This window comes from Muscardinus avellanarius (assembly GCF_963383645.1).
Source record: "Muscardinus avellanarius genome assembly, chromosome: 9".
In the NCBI taxonomy this organism is placed as follows: Eukaryota; Metazoa; Chordata; class Mammalia; order Rodentia; family Gliridae; genus Muscardinus; species Muscardinus avellanarius.
This window is the reverse complement of record NC_137795.1, coordinates 1,260,515-1,284,607: the sequence shown is the minus strand read 5'-3', so window position 1 is coordinate 1,284,607 and position 24,093 is coordinate 1,260,515. Positions and strand designations below refer to the sequence as shown.

At 38.9% G+C, this 24,093-nt stretch overlaps 1 protein-coding gene across 1 annotated transcript in view; it reads right to left on the bottom strand.

The window, feature by feature from the left end:
• Positions 1–3,086: 3,086 nt before the first annotated feature.
• The window catches only part of TBX20 (T-box transcription factor 20), a gene marked incomplete at both ends in the record, with an annotated part of 49,497 nt that continues 28,490 nt past the window's right edge, over positions 3,087–24,093 (bottom strand). The window contains 2 exons of the mRNA XM_080701984.1: positions 3,087–3,427; positions 4,591–4,703. Of these exons, the coding sequence (XP_080558110.1) occupies positions 3,087–3,427; positions 4,591–4,703 (454 nt within the window). The remainder of the gene's footprint in view (positions 3,428–4,590; positions 4,704–24,093) is intronic.

Genomic DNA, 24,093 nt, shown 5'->3' with positions numbered 1-24,093 from the left:
TACCATTGTAATAAACTCAGAGACCAGCAGTGCAATACAGAATTCTTAATCCAGATCTAGTTACCTATTAATTTGCGATATGTCAGATGCAAGCTGGACAAATTTGTTTTTTGTACTGTTAGGGTGGGCTGAATGGGGGGAGATTTACTAAATCAAAGAATAACTGAACTTAGAATTATTGGTATGTTCTTAAAAATCAAATCCCAAATGCAGAACATACAAAGTTATAAGTTAATTACTTAGTTTGATAAATCAGGTTGGGCAGAACTTCTTTTTAGCAGTACTGCCCATTTACCATGTTTTTTGAAGATGTAATGTATTTAGAGGGAAAACCCTGAATATATTTGTACTATATTACAAATATACTTTAATTCATGGTTGTTATTATTTGACAGGTTTTCCCATTAAATATCTAGTTTTTGTAATCACTTTGGTAGAATAGACTTTGGAATTATAAATTCTTATCCTGCTTTTAACCAAGGGGTTAATAAGACTTGACAATCAAAATCACTCAGGAAGACACAGGTGGGACCCGTTTCTACCCCTTGGTTCCTGTGACTGGAGCAACTTGATTCGGCTGAGCTTATTTTTCTTGTGCTTCTTCTTTCTAATTCGAGTAATACCACTACTTAAAAAATATATCCCGTTTAGAGTTTCAGGTCTCATTTTCCCAAGGGCAGGCTTTGCTTTTCTCTGAGCATTCTACTTGTGTCATATTGCTTAGTTACAAAACAAAGTTATAAAGTCAGGAAATCTGGTGCAAAACTGTATTTAACAAAAACATACAAACCTACTCTGAGACGCTCGGATCAGGAAAACTGTCAAAAGAGTATTAAAACAATCTTTTCATTTTCTTAGAAAAGAATGTTCAGATCCATTTTAGCAGACCAGTCATTTATCAGGGTGTTGAGTAGCAGCATATAAAATAGCATCTTTTGTTATTCCTGCGTTAAGCAGCAGCACTCTGTATTCAAGGGAGCAGTGCCAGCTGTTAAATATTAAGCCCCTGTCCTAGCTCTGTGGATATTTCATTTAAATATGACTCATAGCTGCCTTTCTATAGAAATGCAACGTCTGTACTTTGTTTGAAAACAAACTACCTGTGGATACTATAGCATAACATGCAAGAAATCAGAAATTACAGCGTCTGCCAAAGGCTTTGAAAGGCTTTGTTAACGCAGTCCATGCATCTTTGCAAGTAAACTCTGGGATTCGGCGAAGAACGGCAAGTGTAAAATCCAGCAGTGGCATCCCACAGCCAGGCCGTGCCACGGTGCCCCGCTCACGGGCTGGCCGTGCCCAACAGAGACATTCTACACGAAGAAGGCTAACATTAACCAAACGAAACCCCAGGGAGTCCGATGTGATAAGGATATTGCATTTACCCCCAAATTCACTTCTACTGTCAGTAGCAATACTTCCCATCTCTTTTAACAGACTCAATACTTTTGCAGTAAGAACAGAGTAGGATGAGAATTACATACAAATATTAAATTAGAGTTTTGGGGAAATTTGCTAAGAAGACAGGTTACATCCTGTAGCTGGAATGCATTATATCTGAAGTTGAAAGACTATCTTCATTAAATCTCTATTATTAGAGAAACGAACTGTTATAAAATACCAAATATGGTTTATCCAGACTACAAATGCTAAATAGATGTTGCTCAAAAATAGCATATGTTATAGAGAACTACTATATAATTAATTACTATTATACACATTAAAGGAAAAATTAGGAAGATAGCAAGAGTTTAAAATAAGGTGGGTGAAACTTCTAAGAACTCCCAATGTTTCAGCCAGAGTCATTGAATTAACATGTAATTCCATATTAGGGGCTTATAAAATGGCTAAGGGGTCTCTAAATGTAACACAGTTAGAGAAAAGGATAAATCAGATATATGAGCGCACTACTTCTCATAAGTGTACAGTAAATTGTGGCTATGTAAGCACTTAGATACGGTCAGCTCAGATCCCTGCCCGTCGGTGGGAGCAGTACCAGAGCACTATGTCCCCGTCACTCTGAACTACATTATGATGTGCAACTACAGTTCGCCAGTAAAAGTACATTTTAAAAAGTGAGAATTTGGCCCAATGCATATTAATATCTACAAGGTCTCCTGAAGCTGAAGTGAAAATGAAAGGGCCTTTGGCTCCTGTGGAGAGAAGTTCCTTCCAGAATAAGACAGTCATCTTTTTATTGCCGCTGTAAGTGAAAGCAAGCCTCACATGTCAACATGCATAGCTCTGGAGTGTTCCACGGTGAATAAGCTAGTAGCATATTTAGAATGCAGTCCAGAAAAATCACACCTTGGCCCAATTTCCCTTCAAAATTGTATACAGAGGGTTTTTTTCCTCCTACAGAACCGGCAAATAGTTGCCAGGAAGAGAGAAGAGAAAGCTGAAGGCTGAGCTGGTTGAGGACTGGCTGTCAATACTGCAGAGAGCCTGCTGAAGGTGAGACCGCACGTTCGCTCACACAAAGGACGCGCGAGCCTTACCTCAGCTCCTTCCCAGGCAAACCAACAGAAACAGAAACAAAACATGCTTGAGCTAACGCACTACAAGTATCTCTCTACTGGCTCCCATTTTCTACAGGGAGAAATTGGCTTAGGTAGTTATGCAGTCAGTCAGTATGCTAGATAGTATTGCCTCCTTTGGCGATTCCTTTAGCCTGTAAAGCAGAAAGAAAACCTTTACACATTGATTTTGTAGATTATGGTAGCACACAGCATTTTTAACCAACAGGAATAATGCACCATAACTCATCTGCCTCATTTCATTAAGCCTCTGTGTAAAGAGATACTCTGTTAGCCGCAGGACTGCGGCTGCTAAGAACTTTACACTGATTCTGTCCTGTTCCTAACAGAAGTTCCCAACCTAGTTTCTCTCGAATGCAGACGAATCCTGGTCCATGGTGCTTTCCCTTAGCAGTAGATTTAACGGCGAGTCCAGGTCTCCTTTCCGATAGGTGCCACGTTTCCTGGAGAGCCCCTGCTCCAATACCCCACATCCCACCCCCCCAGCCCTGTCCTGTATTTCCATCCCCATTTGCACATTCTGGATCTCGATCCCCCCTTTTAGAGGAGTCATACAAATGGTGTCATCACAGCAGAGGAGTGACGTAGTCCTTGGATGGCAGCATAAGGCCCCTGCTGAAAGTAGTGATGGTACCGCGGCATGTGGAAGGACGGGAAGGTGGGGCCACTGCCTTGCATGGAGCCGGCAATGGCCGCTGGGGTCAGAGGCATCCCCAGCCGGCTGTAGGGTGGCAGAGACCCCTGGATAGGGTGAGCAATGGGCGTTGCGATGGATGCTGTGCTGGTACCGAGAGCAGTCAGGGACTGTGGGTGCTGAAATCCAGGAAAAGTGGAGGAGGATGACACCCAGGAGCTGAGGGACAAATTGTCAGAGGTCGTAAAAGCCGACCCTGTTTAAAAAAAAAAAAAAAACACTCATTAGAAATGCTATTTTAATGTACACATCAAGAATTATCTGTAAAGACCTATCTATTTAAAAAAATATTTAATAATTCTGCAGTTTGAAAACAAACATACATGAGGTTTGTCCTAGGGCAAATCTACCTGTCTAGATAAGAAGCTATCATTTACACCCTGTGTGGAAGAAAAACATTACCAAATGGAAAAACACTTAACTCATTAGACAGCCGACATATTCCCACAGTGGCTAAACTCGGATACCCTGCCTGCGGGTAATGCCCTGATTTCCTTAACAGGAGCTCCGGGTAGCTGATACGTATTCTAACTTTTGCAGCATCTCCATAAAGAAGGCTGGGTGTATAAGTCTCAAAAGAGCTACCTGGTTTCCAAAGCCACTGTGAAAACCTACAAGATTGAATTGTCTTTCATCAGAGCATCTAGAAGTTTAATCAAGAGTTGACACTAAATTTTCCAACGGTATAATTACTAGTGGCTTACTTGGATAGAGTTACAAGGAATAGCCATTGTTTGTTCTGGTTATATTATCCCATGTTATTAACATAAAACAATGACAGAGGTTCTTTCCCCATACAAAGTTCCCATCTCCCAGGACAGGGCACCTCTGGCCTCTTTTCTCTGGACTTCCCTCCCAGGTGAGGGGCTCCTCCCTGAGCCTTGCCAACAGGGACACTTTGATCAGTTCTTACTCTCACCACCAGGGCCACTGCTTCTACATGACGCCCTTCACTAGGTCTTTGATCCTAGTAAGATGATATTCCTAATGTAGGTACAACATATGTAGTATCTGATTTTCAGAGTATAAAATCAAGGTCCAGAAAGACTTTTTTAAAAAGGTCCCCCAAATTCCGAAGCTCTTTAGCAGTAAATTGCAGACATGTAGCTCCTGGCCCTGACTCAAAGGCTCACTGTCCTTTACTACAAAGCCATAACTTGAGGCAACATAATCACGCCTGGCTCGTGCAAAGTAACAAAACCTGTGAGGATCAGCGTTAGGGGCTGTCACCTCCTGAAAAGGGCCTGAAATCCTTTTCTGTTGGCATGCACCCTGAAAACTAGACAGCTCACCCACCAGTGCCATTCCTCTGCAGACAGGTGCTCCAGCTCCCCATGGCTTCTCAGCCCAGGGCCTTACCTCGATTCTGGGTCGTCTGACTTTCCTCTCCCAGGACATCCTCTTCTCCTCCGTAGGTACGGATGGGTGAGCGGGCGTAGGAATGCTTCTGGATGAGGCTCTCCACACTCTCCCTAGGTTACAGAGGGATGCATTCTGAGCTCAGGACAGAGTTAAGCACTCAGAGGTTGGAGGAGGTCTTAACAGCCCAAAGGAAACCACATCAGGGAAAGACAACCTTCAAAACATGTACACTTATTCTGTTGTAGAATGACTCCTCAGACATGACCTAAGGTCCTAAGGGCACGCAGAGGTAAGTACACAAACCCTACAAAGGGAAGGATTAAGAGGTGAACAGAGAGCTCTGAAACCTGGCCACAGGAAGGCTAGATTTTACCACAGGAGAAGGGGTGAATGGGTTTGCCATGAGGGGTTGCGGTGAATCATCTAATGACTTCAACTACTGGATAAAAAATACTCAACTGCTTCAACCTGCACTGAGTCAGCATCTGAGGAAATGTTGACAAAAACTCCAGTTATTGGTCATAAAAATACTCAATATTCACTAACACAACAAGCTAACGATTAGAGTATATGACCGTCCGGATCATATACTTGAGAATACAAGATTCGTTTAGCACTTTGAGATCTGTGATGCTTTAAGACTGAAAATTACAGAAAAGCTATGAAGGACACATAAATGGCCCTCAGAAAAATTGGCATATGTCATTGTAGATGGTCCTCCTCTTACGTCATGATCTTTGAATCAAAGAATGAGGTTAACTTCAGAAACAAAAAATTATTTTTGCTACTAGACAATTTTATATGCTTCTTTTTAAAAAAGAAAATCCATCAAGAATTTAGCCAAATAAGTACTTGGCCCCAAATGCCCACCTACAGTTTGCATAGCACATATAATAGGAATAGCCATGACCTAAAGCTCAATATCAAAATAACCAACAAAGGACAAACAGAGGATTTTATCTTGGGGTGATGGGAAGGGGAAGAGAGAAATTCCATAATGTACACGATGTATATCCACCAGCATATCAAAGTCAATCACTAAGCCAAACACGAGGAGGAGGGAGGGGAAGGAATAGGGTAGGAGCTGGGGACGGGCTAATTGGCTGAGGTGTGCATGCACTCCTCTGCCATCTTGTACCCCGTTAAGATGTATGACTACAGTGCACCATTAAAAATATTTTTAAAATTATGTTGAATGAGGAAGGACAAATCAAACGCAAAATTTCATATTGGTGAAATAACATGATAACTTTTCAGAAGGTAACATCATTTCACATAGACGTACTTAAATCGGGTACTACCTATGTTTTACCTCCATTCGGGGAACATGCCATTTAACTCATAGTGCATTTGGTGTTCTAGAAAGTTTGTATGTCCTCAAAGATAAAAGCGGTAATCTTCTCAACAAATAATAGGGATGGGCCATTATGCCTGGGCTCTTTATTCTGTTTCCTTGATCTATCTGGTCATCTTGATATCACCACCACACTGTCCTGGTTTTGCAGCTGAATTAACATCCGATATTAGCTTATATTAGTACTCCATTTGTATTTTTCAAAGTTGTTCTAGCTGATTTAGTTCCACTGAATTTCAATATGAAACATATTACTTTATCAATTTCTACCCCAAAAAAAATTCCTTTTAGGATTTTGGTCAGGATTTTGTTAAATCTAAGTTCATTTGTGGAGAATTTAGTGTGTGGGGTGGAGGAGGCTGGAGACTGAACCCAGAGACATTCTACCTCCAAGCTATACCCCCAGCCCTATTTTGTTATTTTATCTAGAAACAGGGACTCACTAAGTTTTTGAAAGCCTTGTTCAGTTGCTGAGGCTGGCTTCAAATCTGTGATCCTCCTGTTTCAGCCTCCCAAATATTGGGATTACAGGTGTGTGCCACCACACCCAGCAAGAGTTTATATCTTAATATTGAGTCAGCCCATGAAATAGTCTTTCATTTATTTAGTTTATTTAGTTCCTCTCAGCACTTTTTATAGTTTTAAATATAGCAGTCTTATATATTTGTTGCCATATTTCATGATAAATACTTCATGGAAAATCATAATATTTCATGTTTTAGTAAATATTGCTTTTTATTTAAATTCCCAATTGTTTATTTATAGTAGATTTAAATACACTTTATTTTTGTATATTGATCTTGTATCCTATAACCTTGCTAAATACACCTGTTTATTTCAGTTTTTTGTAGATTTATATTTTCTATATAAATAATTGTGGTATCTGTGAACAGAGATAATTTTGTTTTCAATCATGATGGATTTTATTTTTTTCTTGGCTTGTTACAATGGTGAGAATTTACCTGCATATGTTTTAATTAGAAGTGCAAGTGTAGGCATCTATGACTTGTTCTTTATTTTCAAGAAATGACTTAGTCTTTCACCACTAGGCATAATACTAGTCCTCAATGTTTTTTAGATACCCTTTATCAGACAAAAGGGTCCCTTCTGTTCCTTGTTTGCTGAGCTTTTTTGTTTATTGGGGGATTGAACCCAGAGGCATTCTATCCCCATCCTACACCCCAAGCCCGGGTTTTATTTATCTGGAAACAGGGTCTCACTAGGTTGCTGAGAGCCTTGTAATTTGTGGAAGCTGGTTCTAAACCCGTGATCCTCCTGTCTCAGCCTCTTAAGTACTGTGATTACAAACCTGCAACACCACACCTGGCTTGGGTTGTTTTTTTTTTTTAATCACGGATAAATGTTGTGTTTTGTTAAATGATTTTTCTGTATCTGAGATGATCAAATAGCTTTTCTTTGGGGGTTTGTTAACATAGTCAATTACATTGATGGGACTTCAGAATGTTAAACTAATCTTGTATTCCTGAGCTAACCCCTAGTCATTCATGCTAAATTACATTTTTGCTGAATTCAATTCCCTAGAATTCTATTTAAAATTTTTCTATGCATAATCATTAAAGATGCTGGGCTATAGTTTCCTGTTTTGTAATATCCTTATGTAGCTCATAGTCTTTCTTCAGTTTTAATATTAGGGTAATGTTGGTCCCATAGGATTGGTCTAAAGAATTCCCTTCCCTTCATTTTCCTCCACCTCTTCTAATCATCATCATCACCATCAACAGTTTGGCTGAAGGACTGCCAATTTTATAATCGTCTCTGTATTTGGTTCTATTAATTTTTTTCTGTTGTCCTCTATTCCATTGATTTCTACCCCAATATTTATTATTTCCCTTCCTCAACTTAATTTGGATCTCATTCTTCCTTTTTTCCCTAGTTACTTGATAAGGTGAAATAACCCATTTGAGATATTTCTTCATTTCTGAAGGAGGGCTACTACATTAAAATTTCCCCTAAATATTATTTTAGCAACATCTCAGAAGGTTCTATATGTAACAATATCATTTTATTTCAGCTCTAAGTATTTTCTAATTCAATTCTAGATATCTTACTTGCACCAAGAAAGATTTGCATGTGCTATTTAGTTTCCAAATATTTGGGGATTTTCCAGATTTCCTCTTGTTACTGATTTATAATATATTACTTTGTCTATTTTGGACAAAGAACATATTGTATAAGAGACATGTTTTAAATACATTTCAACTTGTTTTGGGAATCAAAATATAGTTTATCATAGTCAATGTTCTGTGAATACTCGCAAAGAAAGTATGTCCAGTACATTTTGGATGGAGTGTTTTCTAAATGTAAACTGGGCCACGTTGGTTAACGGTGTTGTTCAAATATCCTTATGTCTTATTTCCACTCAGTCTATTATGAGAGAGAGAGATTGAAATTCCCTATTATGATTGTATATTTGCCCATTTTTCCTTATAATTCTGCCAGACATGACAATTTATTATTAAGCACATAGAAACACATAGATTGTATGTCCCGCACCCAATCAATGGAAACTTTTATTAGTATGGAATCATCTACTTTTTCCCCAGTAACAGCCTTTGCTCTGAAATCTACTTTGATATGAACATAGCCACTCCGTGTTCCTTTGATCTGCATTAGCAGGTCAGGCCCCTCTTCTAACGCTTCATTTTCAATTTGTGGCTTATATTGTGGCCAAACTTTTTAATCCAAACTCAAGACCTCTGCTCTTCAATTGAAGGGTTTAGTGCATGTAAATTCTAAATGATTACTGATATAGTTAGGTTAAGTCTACGATCTTGCTATTTGTTTCCTAATTGTCCCATCTGTTCTTTGGTATCTTTTCCCTCTGTTGTACCTTATTGATTGATTGACTGATTGATTGATTGTGGTACTGGGTTGAACCCAGGAGCACCATACTTCAGAGCTACACACCCAGCCCTATTTTTAACTTTTGTATTTATTTATTTATTTATTTATTTATTTATTTATTTATTATTTTTTTAGTGGTTCTGGGGTTCCTGGAAGCCCTTCTCCCTCCGGGCTACACTCCCAGACCTATTTTTATATTTTTTTAATTTGGAAACGGGGTCTCTTAAGCCAGCGAGGCTGGCTCCGAACCAGAGCGATCCTCCTGTCTCCGCCTCCCAAGCGCGGGGATTACAAGCGTGCGCCACCACGCCCGGCCTTAACTTTTATTTTAAAAAAGGGATTGCTGAGTGTTGAGTGTCTCACTACTTGCTGAAGCTGTCCTTGAATCTATGATCCTCCTGTCTCAGCCTCCCAAGTAATGGGATCACAGATGTGTACCTCCAAGCCTAGTTTTGAGTTAAATATTTATGATTTTATTTTATCCCTTTTGTTGGTTTATTAGTTGCAGTTTTTTTCTGTTATATTAGAGGAGAACTTCACATTTATAGTAACTACCTTTAATGTCATAATCTATTTTCAAGTGACATTATATCTTTAAAAACTTTACCAATCCCTATTACCCCAAAAAAGTAACACTTCCCAATAATAAATTTTCACCTCTCCCTTCCAACCTTTGTGCCATCCTTGTCAAACATTTTAATTCACATAATCCCTCTGTACATTGTTATACTTATTTAAATACTGAATTATATTTTTAAAGATTTAAGTAACATGAAAACGTTTGACCTACTCTCTGTAAAGACCCATGTAGTTGTTTCTGCTGCACTTCACTCCTTTGAACACATCCAGACTGGTGTCTAGTATAATCCTTATCTGAAGGATGTCCTCTAACATTCTGTTGTGCAAGACTAGCTGTCATATTAACATTTTTATGAGAAAATGGTAAACCTTAGTGAGTCTGTATCAATTGTTTAAAATGTAATATATATTTAAACATCCCTTAAACAGATTTGTTGAAATAAAAACTTTATCATGATGATTATAGTAAGTGCATAGATCTACTATGTTTGATCCAACTAGCCTGCTTCTGGGTGGACATCTAAAGAAAATTAAATTTGCATGCCAAAGGGACTAACTGCATGTTCATGTTTAATAAGAGTACTGTTTATTGTAGCACTAAATACACGATATAGTGCTGCTTACTGCAGCACTCTTCACAATAGCTGAGATATGGAGTCAACCTAGGTTAAAGAAATGTGGTATAAATATACAAAAGAACATTATTCTGTCCTGAAAAATAAAACCTTCATTTGCCGCAAAATAGATGGAATTGGAGGACACTATGTTAAGTGAACTTAGTCAGAGATAGAAAGATAAGTACTACATAATCTCTCTTATGTGGAAAATATTTTTAAAACGTCAATCAGAACACAGAATAATTATCACTAGAGGTTGGGAAGTGTGGGCAGCTGGGAGGATAAAGAAAGGCTGAATTTGATGACGGCACACTACTTAAATATCACATTGAACCCCATTAATATGTATAATTAATGCGTGTTAATAAAAATGTTCGTGGAGCTGGGCGTGGTGGCGCACGCTTGTAATCCTGGCCCTTGGGAGGCGGAGACAGGAGGATCGCGCAGGTTCAAAGCCAGCCTCGCTGGTTTAAGAGACCCTGTTTCCAAATAAAAATATAAAATAGGTCTGGGAGTGTAGCCCTAAAGTAGAGGGGCTTCCAGGAACCCCAGTACCACCAAAAAAGAAAAATGTTCATGGAAAGGATAATTTAGCATGACCTGGACCCTAATTAACCTGCTAACATTGCTGAGGCTGGTCTCAAATCTGTGATCTTTCTGTTTCAGCCTCCCAAGTACTGGGATTACAGGTATGAACCACTATACCTGGCTAACTGCCACATATTTTAATCATTATTTACCCACTCTCTGTAATGTTAAACCTAACAGCCTTAAGAGCTAATATCATTTACTCAAGGATTTAATTTACTATAACATTAGAATTTGAGTGTCTTTTGTAGTAATGGAGTAATCTGGGTCATTAAGAAGAAGTCTTCTGGGCTAGGCATGTTAGCATGTACTCATAATCCCAGTACTTGGGAAGCTGAGACAGGAGGATTGCAGGTTTGAGGCCAGCCTCAGCAACTTAGTGAGACCCAGTTTCAAAATATAAAATAGGGCTGGAATGTAGCTTAGAGGTAGCGTACCCCTGGGGTCAATCACAGTATCATTTAAAAAAAGAAGGGTTATAGAGGAGAAAGAAAAGGTCATCTGACCTGAACAACCTATAATAAATGACAATTATAACATTTAAGCATCAGAACCATTGTTAATATTTAAAATGGAATTAGAAAAGAATTGGGTGGTCAGATTTAAAATAAGGAAAAATTTTGCTTCAGTATCCTGGAAAATATTTTATTTTGAAATAGCTGTAAAGAAAGGGCCATCATTGGCCCTAACCTATAGATGATATATTTCTGAGCTATCATCCTCTTTCCATAATTTGTACATAAAATGCTAAATTCAAGCATTTGAATTCAGGATTGTAGTATTTGCCTCTCCAAAAAGTGCCTTTATATAATAGCATTTTAAAATCTTTCATATGCACACAAAAGAAAACTCATTTTCCAAATAACACAATGAATCACTGCCTCGTGGAATATTTTGCTTTTCTATAAAAAAATACATTATATTCATTTCGTCCTTGCTAGATCAGTGGAAGCATTACTTATGCCGGTCTCTGGGAGGGGGGGTTTTATCAAAGTGATTTACTTGTGTCAGGTCTGGAAGTGGCCTGAAAGCAATGGCAGTTCTTATATAAAGGATGGCATAATTGAATTATTGCCTTTTAAGTGATTGAACACAGGGGAGCATATCAGAGCCATCTCTTCGAAGATGTTGCAGAGAGGAGTCAGCCCATGTTGTTTACTTGATATCTAATCCCTGTTTGCAGGAGAATGAAAAGTGCAAAGAATTTGTTTAGCTGGGAGCCTATCGCAAAGATTTCTAAAATGCTGAACCCTGAAAAATGAGGGATGACTCACCTAATGGGTTAAGTGATTTAGGTGTTTCAAGCTATGACAGTATCTTGTAATGCTTAATTCTGTTATACCCCAGTGCAAGAGACTGTAGCTTTAGTAGACTTGTCTTTGGATTAAAAAGTAAATAATATGGGCGCCATTATTGAAGTTTGCCTTGCTAGCATCTAATGTTCAATTATTTGTTTAAGAAAAAAAAACATTGCCTTTGATGATCTTTAAAGCTCTCTTCTGACTGCTTTGTAACTATCAATTTCAGGGATAATATGCATGTCAGAGGTACAATCATAGCCAGAGGGTGGGGATTTTAAAGTTAGATACAAAATGTCCCAAAGAGGTCATTTATTAATATTCAGAGTTGATACAACTGAGTCCTGAGGGCTGTAACCCCAGAAGTGGATGCATTCATTGTCATGGATTTACCTGGGTGGTACCTGGTAGGCAGCAGGGTGTGCCTGGAGGAGGTGGCCTAGGGGTGCAGCGGTAGGATCATGCAAGACATTCCTCCTCCTTTGCTCTCCTTAGCCCATGTGCCCCCGCCCACTACCCCACTCCCAGCATGCGCCGAGATCCACGGTCCCCAGACTCACATGGACTGAGCCAAAATCGTAAGAAAACAAACCTTCTTTCTTCTAAATTACGTGGTCAGATCTCTAGATTATGGCTGCAAGGGTGCCCATTGGGGCAGGGGGAGAATAGAGAACAGTGATGACGATTCTTGTTGCTGTTACCAAAATGTTCAGAACCACTTAAAGCCACTTGGACTACTTTTTTGAATTCTATACAAGCAAAAATAGTGTACCCTTGCCGGGTGTGGTGGCGCACGCTTGTAATCCCCGCGCTGGGGAGGCAGAGACAGGAAGATTGTGCAGGTTCGAAGCCAGCCTTGCTGGCTTAAGAGACCCTGTTTCCAAATAAAAATATAAAAAATAGGTGTCTGGGCGTGTAGCCCAGAGGTAGAAGGGTTTCCAGGAACCCCAGTACCACCAAAAAAAAAAACTGGCTGCCTTTGCTCTATCTATTTTGAAACTAAGGGCAAATTTCTCAGTGCTCAGAAGGCAGAACCTTCCCTTTCCCTTGAATTCTCCTTTGCACCACCACTGTTCTGAATCTAATTCCTCTTTCTCTGCCCTCACTAGATTGATAGCAATTATGTCCCTGCATGACTGTCTCCACTATTTGACTAGAGGCCTCAGATTAGAAAAAGAACAACGCTACCTTTCTCTAGACAAGGGTTCTCAGAGGTCAGTGTGCACAGAGTCACATGGACGGCTCCTCAAAACACTGAGGGTCCAGCCCCACCTCAGAGCCTCAGCTCCAGTCTGTGGGGTGTGGCCTGAAGACTGACCACTGATGCCCTGGCCTGAGGCTGTGCCTGCTCCGCCACCATCCTCAGAAGCAGTGACACTGCTTAACCTGAATCCCAGCTCTGCCACGGGTCTGCTGTTTGCCTGAGAGCAAATCATTTCACTTTTCCATGGCTGTTTTCTCATCCATAAAAGAGGATTTAATATGGTCTCACTCTTGAGGTTATTATTCAGATTAAGTGAATTCATACACAAAGAGCTTAGTTGATACCTGGCATGTGAGTGCTCCAGAAATGTCTACAAATAACAAAATGAAATGATCTTGTATTGTTATGCGATTCTCCAGAAGCTGGCTGCATAATCATAACCATTTTAGATGAAACTGACACTTCCAGTCCCTACACCTTTCCTTCCTTCCTTCCTTCCTTCCTTCCTTCCTTCCTTCCTTTTTTTTTTTTTTTTTTTTTTGTGGCACTGTGGTACTGGGGGTTTAACCCAGGGGCATTCTACCTCCAAGCTACAGCCCTAGCCATCTTTTATTTTTATTTTGAAACAGGGTCACTCTGGGTTGCCTTACTAAGTAGCTGAGGCTGTCCTCGAACCTGTGATCCTCCTGTACAACCTACCAAGTACTGAGATTACAGTGTGAGAGATAACCACTCCTGGCTCCAGGCATTCATTCCATATGTCAGAAAGTAAGGTAAATTAAAACTAAATTTTATTTCAATTGAAATTCTAACATTCTAGCTGGGCGTGGTGGCACACACTTGTAATCCCTGCATTTGGGAGGCTGAGACCAGAGGATCGCAGTTCACGGACAGCCTCAAGCTACTTAGTGAGGCCCTCTGCAACTTAGTGAGACCCTGCTTCAAAATAAAGAATAAAAATTAGGGGTGTAGCTCAGAGGTCAAATGCCTTTGGGTTCCATCCCCAGACCCGCAAAAAAAAAAAAAAAAAAAAAATCTAACATTCTCTTTAAATATAGACCCAACAAAAACTATGTCCAGGAAGAAAATGTCAAATCCATCAGAATCAAATAAAATTTGGGGAAATAAAATACTTAAAATTATTCTTGCTCATCAATTTGTTATGTTGATATCATGCCTCACCATATCTTTAAAAATAACTCCTTGTCACAATATTTTGTTAATGATTTATGCAGACATATTGTAAATTACAATACATCAATATGTGTGCCTTTCACAAAATACTTAATAAATAAAAACTTTTAGATAATATAATTTGAAATGTATTATAAATCATTAATTTTAATTTGAGAGCTGGAATACAGTATGCAATCAATCAATTTTAGAAAAACAAAATAACTCTAAATTAATCTTTGTAAAAGCTTTTAGACTTTAGTTTATTTTTATTTATTTGACTAAATCCTATTGATTTTTCCATTCTATAGCAATTTACATTTCTAGTTTTTTGAATATCATGAGCAACTTAAATAAACTGTCCCAGTGGGGGGAAAAAAGCAAAAACTATTATGCTTAGTCTGCTAAGTCTTATGTCTGTGACAGCTAGAAGGAAGGTCTCACACAAACTACGGATTACTCAGCCTACAAATAAACATGGGTAAATTGTGAGGCCAGAAGCAAACATACAGAAAAGCAAGGAGCAAGAACAGAGTTGAGTAACTTGCAGCTATGAATGAATTATGAATAACAGCTACTTCGACCGTCAGATTCCCTGGTTTGGCATTTTAGTTCAAGCAGTTTTGTAAAATGACTGCTGCCTCTTAGAAGCTATGAATAAATGGGTAACCTCTTAAATGGAGAAACACGTCTTGCCAGTCGAGGGAAACTGTGGTCACTCCCATAATTTTAAAAAAGAAATTAGTTCTGTTAAAGGCCATACCTTCTTATTTGTTGTTTTATTAACAGATTGTTCTAATTTTATTAACTTAATGGGTTTTCTTAAAAAGCAAATTTTAATCTAGGTACCAAGTGAAGTTGCTTTTATTTCATGCATGCAGACTTTAATATTCTTCCCTGGAGTTGTTTTTTGTTTTTTTGTTTTTGTTTTTGTTTTTGTTTTGTTAATGTTGTTTCTTTCCCAAGAAGCTTTGTAGTCTGATTCCTTATCTGCATCTAGGCTTTGATTCCTTCTAAAAAAGGAGGGTGTGAACAAGGGAACTGGGGGGGGGGTGGATTAAATTATCTCGAAGGGTGTTTTTTATAATTCTTATGGTTTATGAGGCTACAAATATGGCCTTGAGCACAGAATAGTGCTTTGGTCAATGACGGACCACATAACAAGGCTGGCTAACACACTGTGGCCTAGTTGAGTAGGCTGTAGGTCTGTACAAGTACTCTATGATGTTCACACACTGCACAATTGCCTAGAAATGAAATTCTTAGGTCATATTCTTGTCATTAAGTAACACATGACTATATATTTACAAAAGTAAAAATTTTAAAATAGCTATTTTGAAAAGCTAGGAGTTAGTTGCAAAGAATCCTGGGTCCTAATCTTTTATTATTCTTCTATTTGTGTGATTGGCCTTGAGTAAACAAACCACTTGAGCTCTCTCAGCCCTGACGGCCTCATTGGTATGATGGCAGGGATCAACTCAACTCACACATTTCATTCTAACTCCAAAATAAATACCTCCTATTAAGTTTCTTCTGGGACTTTAAAAGCAAAATTCCAGGGCACACTTTAGAACACATAAGATAATTCCTTACTTTTTAATCAGCATTTGAAAAAGTAAGCTACATACCAATAATTAAGAACAAAGTTAGTTTCATTTCTGCAAGATTAGAATATTATGTTGCTCAGTAGTCCCAGAAATAAAATTCAACTTTAAACTTCTTGATTTCTCTCTTTGTTTTGATATTTGCTATGGTCTGAATGTTTATGTCCCTCCAAAATTCATATGCTAAAATGTAATCCCCCATGTGATGACAATTAAGAGGTGGTGCTCCAGGAGGAACCAGGTCAGGAGGGTGGCGTCCTCGTGCATAAGGTTGGTCAGCGCGCTTACCCAAGTACCTGAGGAACTTATTGCTTCCACCAAAAAGGTGCCATCTATGAACCAGACAACTACTCTACCAGTGCCTTGGATCTTGGACTCTCAACCTCCAAATCTGTGAGAAAGAAATGTTGCTTATAAGCCACCAGCTTATTATGGTCTTTTGTCATGGCAGCCCAAGACCAAGACACAGCCAAGCAACACTACTCCTGGGTGCTGTCCCTCCAAGCAGAGGGGATGCAGGTGTTCTCTCTACTCTGGAAGCCTCAGCCTTCTCTGTGAACCCTGTTAGGCTGTGGGTCCCAGGAGAGCACTGTGGGTCCCAGGAGAGCACTGTGGGTCCCAGGAGAGCACTGTGGGTCCCAGGAGAGCACTGTGGGTCCCAGGAGAGCACTGTGGGTCCATAGGAGCAGGAGGAAGATTCAGGGGCAGGGACAACTAGATTCACATTTGCCATTTTTCATCTTTAGTATTTCTACTTTCGAGTGGCTTGCTTTTCACATAGTAGTTCCTCTTAATATTCAGAGTTACTTGGTTTATTACTTTTAGTAGACTTCATTAAAGGGCTATTTCACTTTTACTTTATTACAGAAATTTGATATTCTACTTTGTCAAAGTCTCCGAGATGCCCAAATATAGTTGCATTTGTGAAAGATGAAGGGAATTAGCAAACTAACTTATAAGCCATAACAATTTTTTTCTAGTCACTAGACTTAAGATTTTTTTTTTTTTTTTGGTGGTACTGGGGTTCCTGGAAGCCCTTCTTCCTCCAGGCTACACTCCCAGACCCATTCTATATTTTTGAAACAGGGTCTCTTACGCCAGCACGGCTGGCCCTGAACCTGCGCGATCCTCCTGTCTCCGCCTCCCAAGCGCGGGGATTACAAGCGTGCGCCACCACGCCCGGCCTAGACTTAAGATTAATGTTCTTTCCTCAACCAGTATAATCCCCCCCAAAATATATATAAGCAATCTTCTCCTTGGCCCAAATCCAGTTTAATTTTCTTTTAAGGTTATAAGAGTGATGTAAGAACTTCTTTTATTGGCTACTTGGGTAACAACTATTAGTTCGTGACATGCATGACTTCTTCAGGAGTCCTACTGGTGAAGTTTTCTTTTTGCAAAGCTTGATAGAGTGCTTGGGAAAAGCCCAGATACAAGCAGACATCCTAAGCAGAGGAAGGTGAAGACAGAGAGGCAAACTAAGTGCACAAAACTGCACTGCAGAAGAAAATATGACCGATACGTTCAAAATTCCAAGGTAGAGGAATATTTTCAAAGAAATGCTCTACTGTAGCAGAGGGACAGTGAGCACAGCATCCATTTGACTCTCCCCTGAGTCCTCCAAAATGGCTCGAGTGCCAGCATGGGACCCATGATGTAGGGAAGGGAAACGGACACAATCCTCACACATAGTTCCACTCACAAATTTCCTCCTCTCCACCTCTAAACACTTTGGGAGAGCTTTGGACGATAAAGAATTTTGAATACAAACTTTTGAATAAAAAGGATTCCATGGGGGAAGGTCTCTGGAATTTAGTGTAGGGAGAGCATCTGGTTGTCCTCAAAGGACCACTAGTTCTACAGAAGCACAAAAGAGAGAACAGGCGGTGTTTGAGGGGTTGCTGCCGCCCTCCTTCTGTCACTTCATATCATCCAGGGGGGGGAGAAAAGGAGGCAAAATGTGCAGATATTTTCCTCCCCCCCAAAAAATATCAGCCTTTTGGTCAGCATAGGAAAAATAATTAATTTTCCAATTATTTAACAATAAATTATTGTTTTAGGAGTTCTTTTAATACCTACTTTAGTACTTATTTTCTATAGGCCCCACAAGTTCCCAGCACTCCAAAAGAGAAAAATAATTATAACTTGTCTTAGTCCATTCCATACTGCTATAACAAAATGCTTGAGACTAGGTATATCACACAGAAAAAAAGGTTTGTTGTTTCACAGGTTTGGAGGCTGGAAGCCCATGACTGGGTGACCCCATCTGGCAAGGGCTTCATGCTGTGTCATAGCATGGTGCATGATGTCACGTGACAGGGCATGTGTGAGAGGAACAAGGGTGTGTGCAGAAGAGAGAGGTTACGTGGTGAAAGTGGAAGCCAGTGAGTGAGCTGAGAAGGACAAACTCGCCCTTCATCACCCACTGGGGGAGGAGCCAGTCCCTCTAGAGTGCGAACTCACTCCCTGATGGTCTAAACCTCTTGTGAAGACACCACTTCCCAACACTGCCCAGTGGATACCAAGCCTCAAACTGTGACTTCCAACCCACAGCCTGGCTTTCAATTATCCTGAAGCAAAAAACTAGAAGATGGGCAAAAGTAGTAAGATCACCGAGATCCACAGGGATCTTTAACAGTATGCGTCTTCAAGTTGCTGAGTCTTCACCCCACCCCTCATCTTCCTCCTGGCTTGACTGTAGGGGCTAAAATGACTCTGACAACATATTGCAACTACCGCTATAAAGACAGGGAGATGGCGTGGGCAGAGACCATCATCTCTAGCTGGGCCAATGAGCATCACCACGTGGGCCTCCTAATCAGGTCATGATTATATTCATTTTAACCCAGGAAGAGCAAAAGTCACCCTGAGGAGATAAGATTTCAAGGTTGGTTTCCTTGCTGCCAACATTTGACAGCCCTTTAAGGGTTTAAACCAGAGCTCAGCAAATAAGTAAATATGTTAATCTTTGCAGACCATATCTTCTCTACCACACATACTCACTGTAGCAGAAAAGCATCCACATTCAATATGGAAATTAAAAAACTAAAATACAGGGGTAAGGTTTACTTTCATATCATTTTTGCATATCAAGACATAATACTTGAAAAGTTTATCAACCATTTATGAATAGGAAAATTATTCTTAGCTTGTGTGCTACATGAAAAAGTTGGCAGGCTGTCATGTGCCAATCCCTGCTCAAGGCTGTTCACCTGATCAGATATGGTCCCCACTGTCCCTGCACTATAAGGACAGTTTCTGCATCCAAAGGTGCAAACCAGCCTAGATCCACAAACTCCTTTATTTCTGGCCCTGTAAGTCATCATAAAAGACCCAGAAATGTTCCACAAGCTGCAACCTTCTTCAGCAAATTGGCCAAAATGCTTGCTGCTGTTTGGCCCTGATTTAAAACTAGGAAATCTCAAAATATTAGATTGGCAACTTGATTTCACAGTATCCTTCCTCATCTGAACCAACAGAGTGCTTGAATTTTGAACAAAACACTCTGTGTTCCACTGGGCTAATGTCCAAACTAGTGTTTGAAAGTTTTATTCATTGAAAAGGGATTTCAAAAATCACTTTTTTGTGTGTGGTACTGGGGTTCCTGGAAACCCTTCTACCTCCGGGCTACACTCCCAGGCCCATTTTATACTTTTTTATTTGGAAACAGGGTCTCTTAAGCCAGTGAGGCTGGCTTAGAACCTGCGTGATCCTCCTGTCTCCGCCTCCCAAGCATGGGGATTACAAGGGTGCGCCACCACGCCTGGCCAAAAATCACTTTTAAGAGACTCTTAGTATAAATTCCAAATCAACAGGGTGCCATAAGCTTATGTACCTAATTTTCTGCTCTGCTGACATGACCAAAAAAATCAAGAGTAACCAAGAAAATCGTATTTCTGGCTGCCAAGGCAGACAGAGAGGGTTACTGTATCAGTGCAAATGTAACATTCCCTTTCAGAGGCTACTTCTGCTCAACAGCTCCCTACCCACAGGGAACTACTGTATTTCAATGTTAGTAAAATGGAAATAAACTTATTACTCCTTCCTCATTCTGCATTTAGAAAGTCCAACAAAGACCAAACATGTTTACTCAGAATTAATTTTGCTTCTATTATTAAGCAAACAGATATTGCATTCTATAGATGAGAAAGACAAAAATAATGGCATCGCAAAACATTCAGCAATGGCAAAGAAGAAAAGTTACACAGCAAAGCCAAATACACGACTTCTTTTAAAACAGATTTGTTGCAAGAAATAGAAAGAGTTCAAAATCTAACTTGGGTTTTCAATGAAATTTAAGAAAACTATAATGACTGAAACAGGGGCTAGGAGTTATGAAGTGAAATATCATGAACATGTCAAAATATCATTTGGAAATGACAAACATGACATTTGAAAATGACAGAATGGCAATGATCACATTTTATAGTAATACAGTAGAGTAAGAAGAAAACAGAATACTGCAAAAAACAGAATCAATACATTAAAAGTTCTGAAACTAGAAATCCTCCCAACATTTAAAGTGAAAAACAGATATGAGAAAAGAGGGGGAATAGATTCAGGAGGGGCAACACACGTATAACAGTATCTTTTGAAGTTCTGAATACAGTATTCAGAATATATAGAGGAGGGAGAAAAGGAAAGGGAGGAGGAAGGAAAAATGCAGAGGAAGTATTTCCTGAGTTCAGTTAAGAATAAATTGTCAATGTGAATGCTAAAATCATTTTAAGCAACTATATATATATATATATATATATATATATATACATACATATATATATATGATATATTGGATATTGATGCAATTTTGTGTGTGTGTGTGTGTGTGTGTGTGTGTGTGTGTGTGGTGCTGGGGATGAAATCCAGGGCCTTCTACCTCCAGGCTACACTCCCAGACCTCTTTTATATTTTATTTGGAAACAGGGAGAGCCTCACTAAGTAGCTGAGGCTGGCTTTGAACCTGTGCGATTCTCCTGTCTCAGCCTCCCGAGTACTGGGATTACAAGCGTGTGCCACCACGCCCGGCTTGATATTGACGCAATTTATTAATTTCAATGATAAAACCTTCTAGAAATAAACATTCTAGAAATATTTTATGCAGCCAGAGAAGTAATAAACTTTTTACAAAGAAAAAACAATGAGTTTGGCTTTACCTTCTAGTCTAAAATACATTAAAAAAAAAAAAAACAGATGGCAAACTTAAGAAGGGTGAAAGAGTCCTGAGGAAAAAGACTGACCTTAGTCAAGTTTATACATATTGACTGCAGAAGCTCTCAAATTCATAAGAACTAGCAAAGAACTGGTAAAGAACTCAATGTTCACCAGCAACTGAGAATAAAGTCAGAAAACAAGTCCAATAATTAAAGAGAGTATAGACAATATGAGAATAAACAACGAAACAAATATAAGCAGTTAAATTTAAAACGATTTTGGTTAATGTGCTGTAATCCTTACGTTAACATTTTTTTAAAAACTGAGAAAGACAAACTTGCAATCCCAGTACGTGGAGGCTAAGAAGGAGGATCATAGGCTTAAGACTAACCTTAGCAACTCAGTGAGATCCTGTTTCAAAATGAAAAATAAAAAGAGCTGGAATATCTTAGAGACTGAATACTCACATGGTCATTTAGACAAAACTTTGAAGACACTCTAGATTATGTTCAATCTATAGTACCAAAAAAAAAAAAAAAACCCTAGGCTCAATACCAGTGGATAAATCTAACCAAGGAGTTGAAATACCTCTACAATGAAAATTATAAAATGCTAAAGAAATAAATTGAACATCTTAGAAGATGGAACGGTAACATATGCTCTTGGACAGGCAGAATAAATATTATTAAGATGGTCATGTTAGCCGGGCGTGGTGGCGCACGCTTTTAATCCCCGCACTTGGGAGGTGGAGACAGGAGGATCGTGCAGGTTCGAAGCCAGTGCACTGGCTTAAGAGACCCTGTTTCCAAATAAAAATATAAAATAGGTCTGGGAGTGTAGCCTGGAGATAGAAGGGCTTCCAGGAACCCCAGTACCACAAAAAATAAAAATAAAAAATAAAATAAATAAAATAAAATGGTCATTTTATCAAAGTGATCTATAGATTCAGTGCAATCCCTATTGAAATACCAACATCATTCTTCACAGAGCTAGAAAAATCAGTCATAAATTTCATATGAAAAAATAAAAACCCAGAATAGCCAAATGCAATTCTCAGCAATAAGAAACATGTAGGAGGCATCATAATACCTGACTTCAAATGATACTACAGAGAAGTTATAGTAATAAAAACAGTATTGTGTTGGTATAAAAACACACATATAGACCAATAAAACAGAATAGAAGATAAAGAAACAAATATACACACTTATAGCACACAAATATAAATACAAATGATTTTCAACAAGTTGCCCAAAATATATGTTGGAAAAAAAAGACAGCCCTTTCAACAAATGCTGTTGGGGAAACAGGTTATCCATTTGTATAAAGATAAAATTAAGTCCCTACCACTCACCCTGAACAAGAGTCAACTCAAGATGGATCAAAGACCCGGAAATTAGATCTGAGACTTTGAAATTAGTATAGGACCAACTCTCCAACCTGTAGGCATAGGTAGAAACCTCCTTAATAAGACTTCCAAGGCACAAAAAATTAAAACAAGGATTAATAAGTAGTATTGCATTAAAGAGTTTCTGTGCAGCAAAGGAAGCCATCAAGAACCTCAATAGAAAGGCAACAGAATGGGAGATCTTTGCCAGTTACTCTTCTGATCGAGGACTAATATCTAGAATACACAGAGAACATAAAAACATACCGCTAAGAAAACCAATGAACCCATCAATAAATGGTCAAGTGAACCAAGTAAACACTTCACAAAAGAAGAAATACAAATGGCCAATAAATATACGAAAAAATGTTTGACATTAGCAATCAAGGAAATACAAATCAAAACTACACTGAAATTCCATCTAACCTCACTCAGAATAATAATTATCAAGAAGTCAGAAAACAATAAATGCTACTTAGTGAGGACCTCCTCAACTTAGTGAGTGCCTGCTTCAAAATAAAGAATCAAAAATAGGACTGGGGGTATAGCTTGGAGGTAGAATGCCTGGGTTCAATCCCCAATACCACAAAAAATAAATAAATAAATAAATAAATAAATAAATAAATAAATAAATAAATGCTGGTGAGGACAGGGGGAAATAGTAAGCCTTATACTCTGTTGATGGGATTGAAATTAGTGCAGCCACTATGGAGGTCAGTGTGGAGATTCCTCAGAAAACTGGAAACGAATACACCATATGATCCAGCTATACCACTAATGTCTTTCCAAAGGGATTCAAATCAGAATATTCTATTGATACACGCATATCCATGTTTATAATAGTACAATTCACAACAGCCAAATTATAAAACCAACCTAGATGTCCATCAACAGATGACGGGATTACAAAGGTATAGGATATTTACACAATGGAATTCTTTTCAGCAATAAAGAACAAAATTATGTCATTTCTAGGAAAATGGAAGGACCTGGAGAACATTATGTCAAGCGAAATTAGCCAGTCACAGGAAGTGAAAGGTGATGTTTTCTCTCCTATGCAGATGCTAGGGAGTGGTCAGGATACAAATGGGACTCCATTTAATGGAGGAGAAACTCCAGTTGAGCAAGGAAGGTGGTCTAGGGGAGGACTGGAGTTGAATAGAGAAGGGAGAATTAATGAAGGGAACACTTCCATTGACGTCATGTACAGGAGTGAAATTACCAGTACTAATTTCAATATCCTGAACGAGGATGGGGAGGGAGAGGAGGGAGCCAGGAGGAAGCTCACCAAGTGCTTTGTGTGTGTATGTCACTATCGTTCTGAACTATATGATGATGTGAGAGTACAATGCACCAGTAAAAATATAGTTAAGAGATTGTATTTAAGTTCTATATTATTTAGGCAAAAATTATTGGTTAAAGAAGGAGTTGTATAAGGGAGAATCTGTACTTGGTATTTTATAAGACAATAAAATATATAGTTTCATTGCTAAAAAAAAAACCAAATAAATATCACCTTTACAATTATGTTCTTGTAGAATTTGAAAGCAAGCTGGGTGTGGTGGAACGTGCTTGTAATCCTAGTATTGGGAAGCTGAGACAAGAGGATCTCAGGCTCAGAGCCAGCTTTAGCAACTTAGCAAAGCTCTCAGCAACCTAGTGAGTCCCTGTTTCCAAATA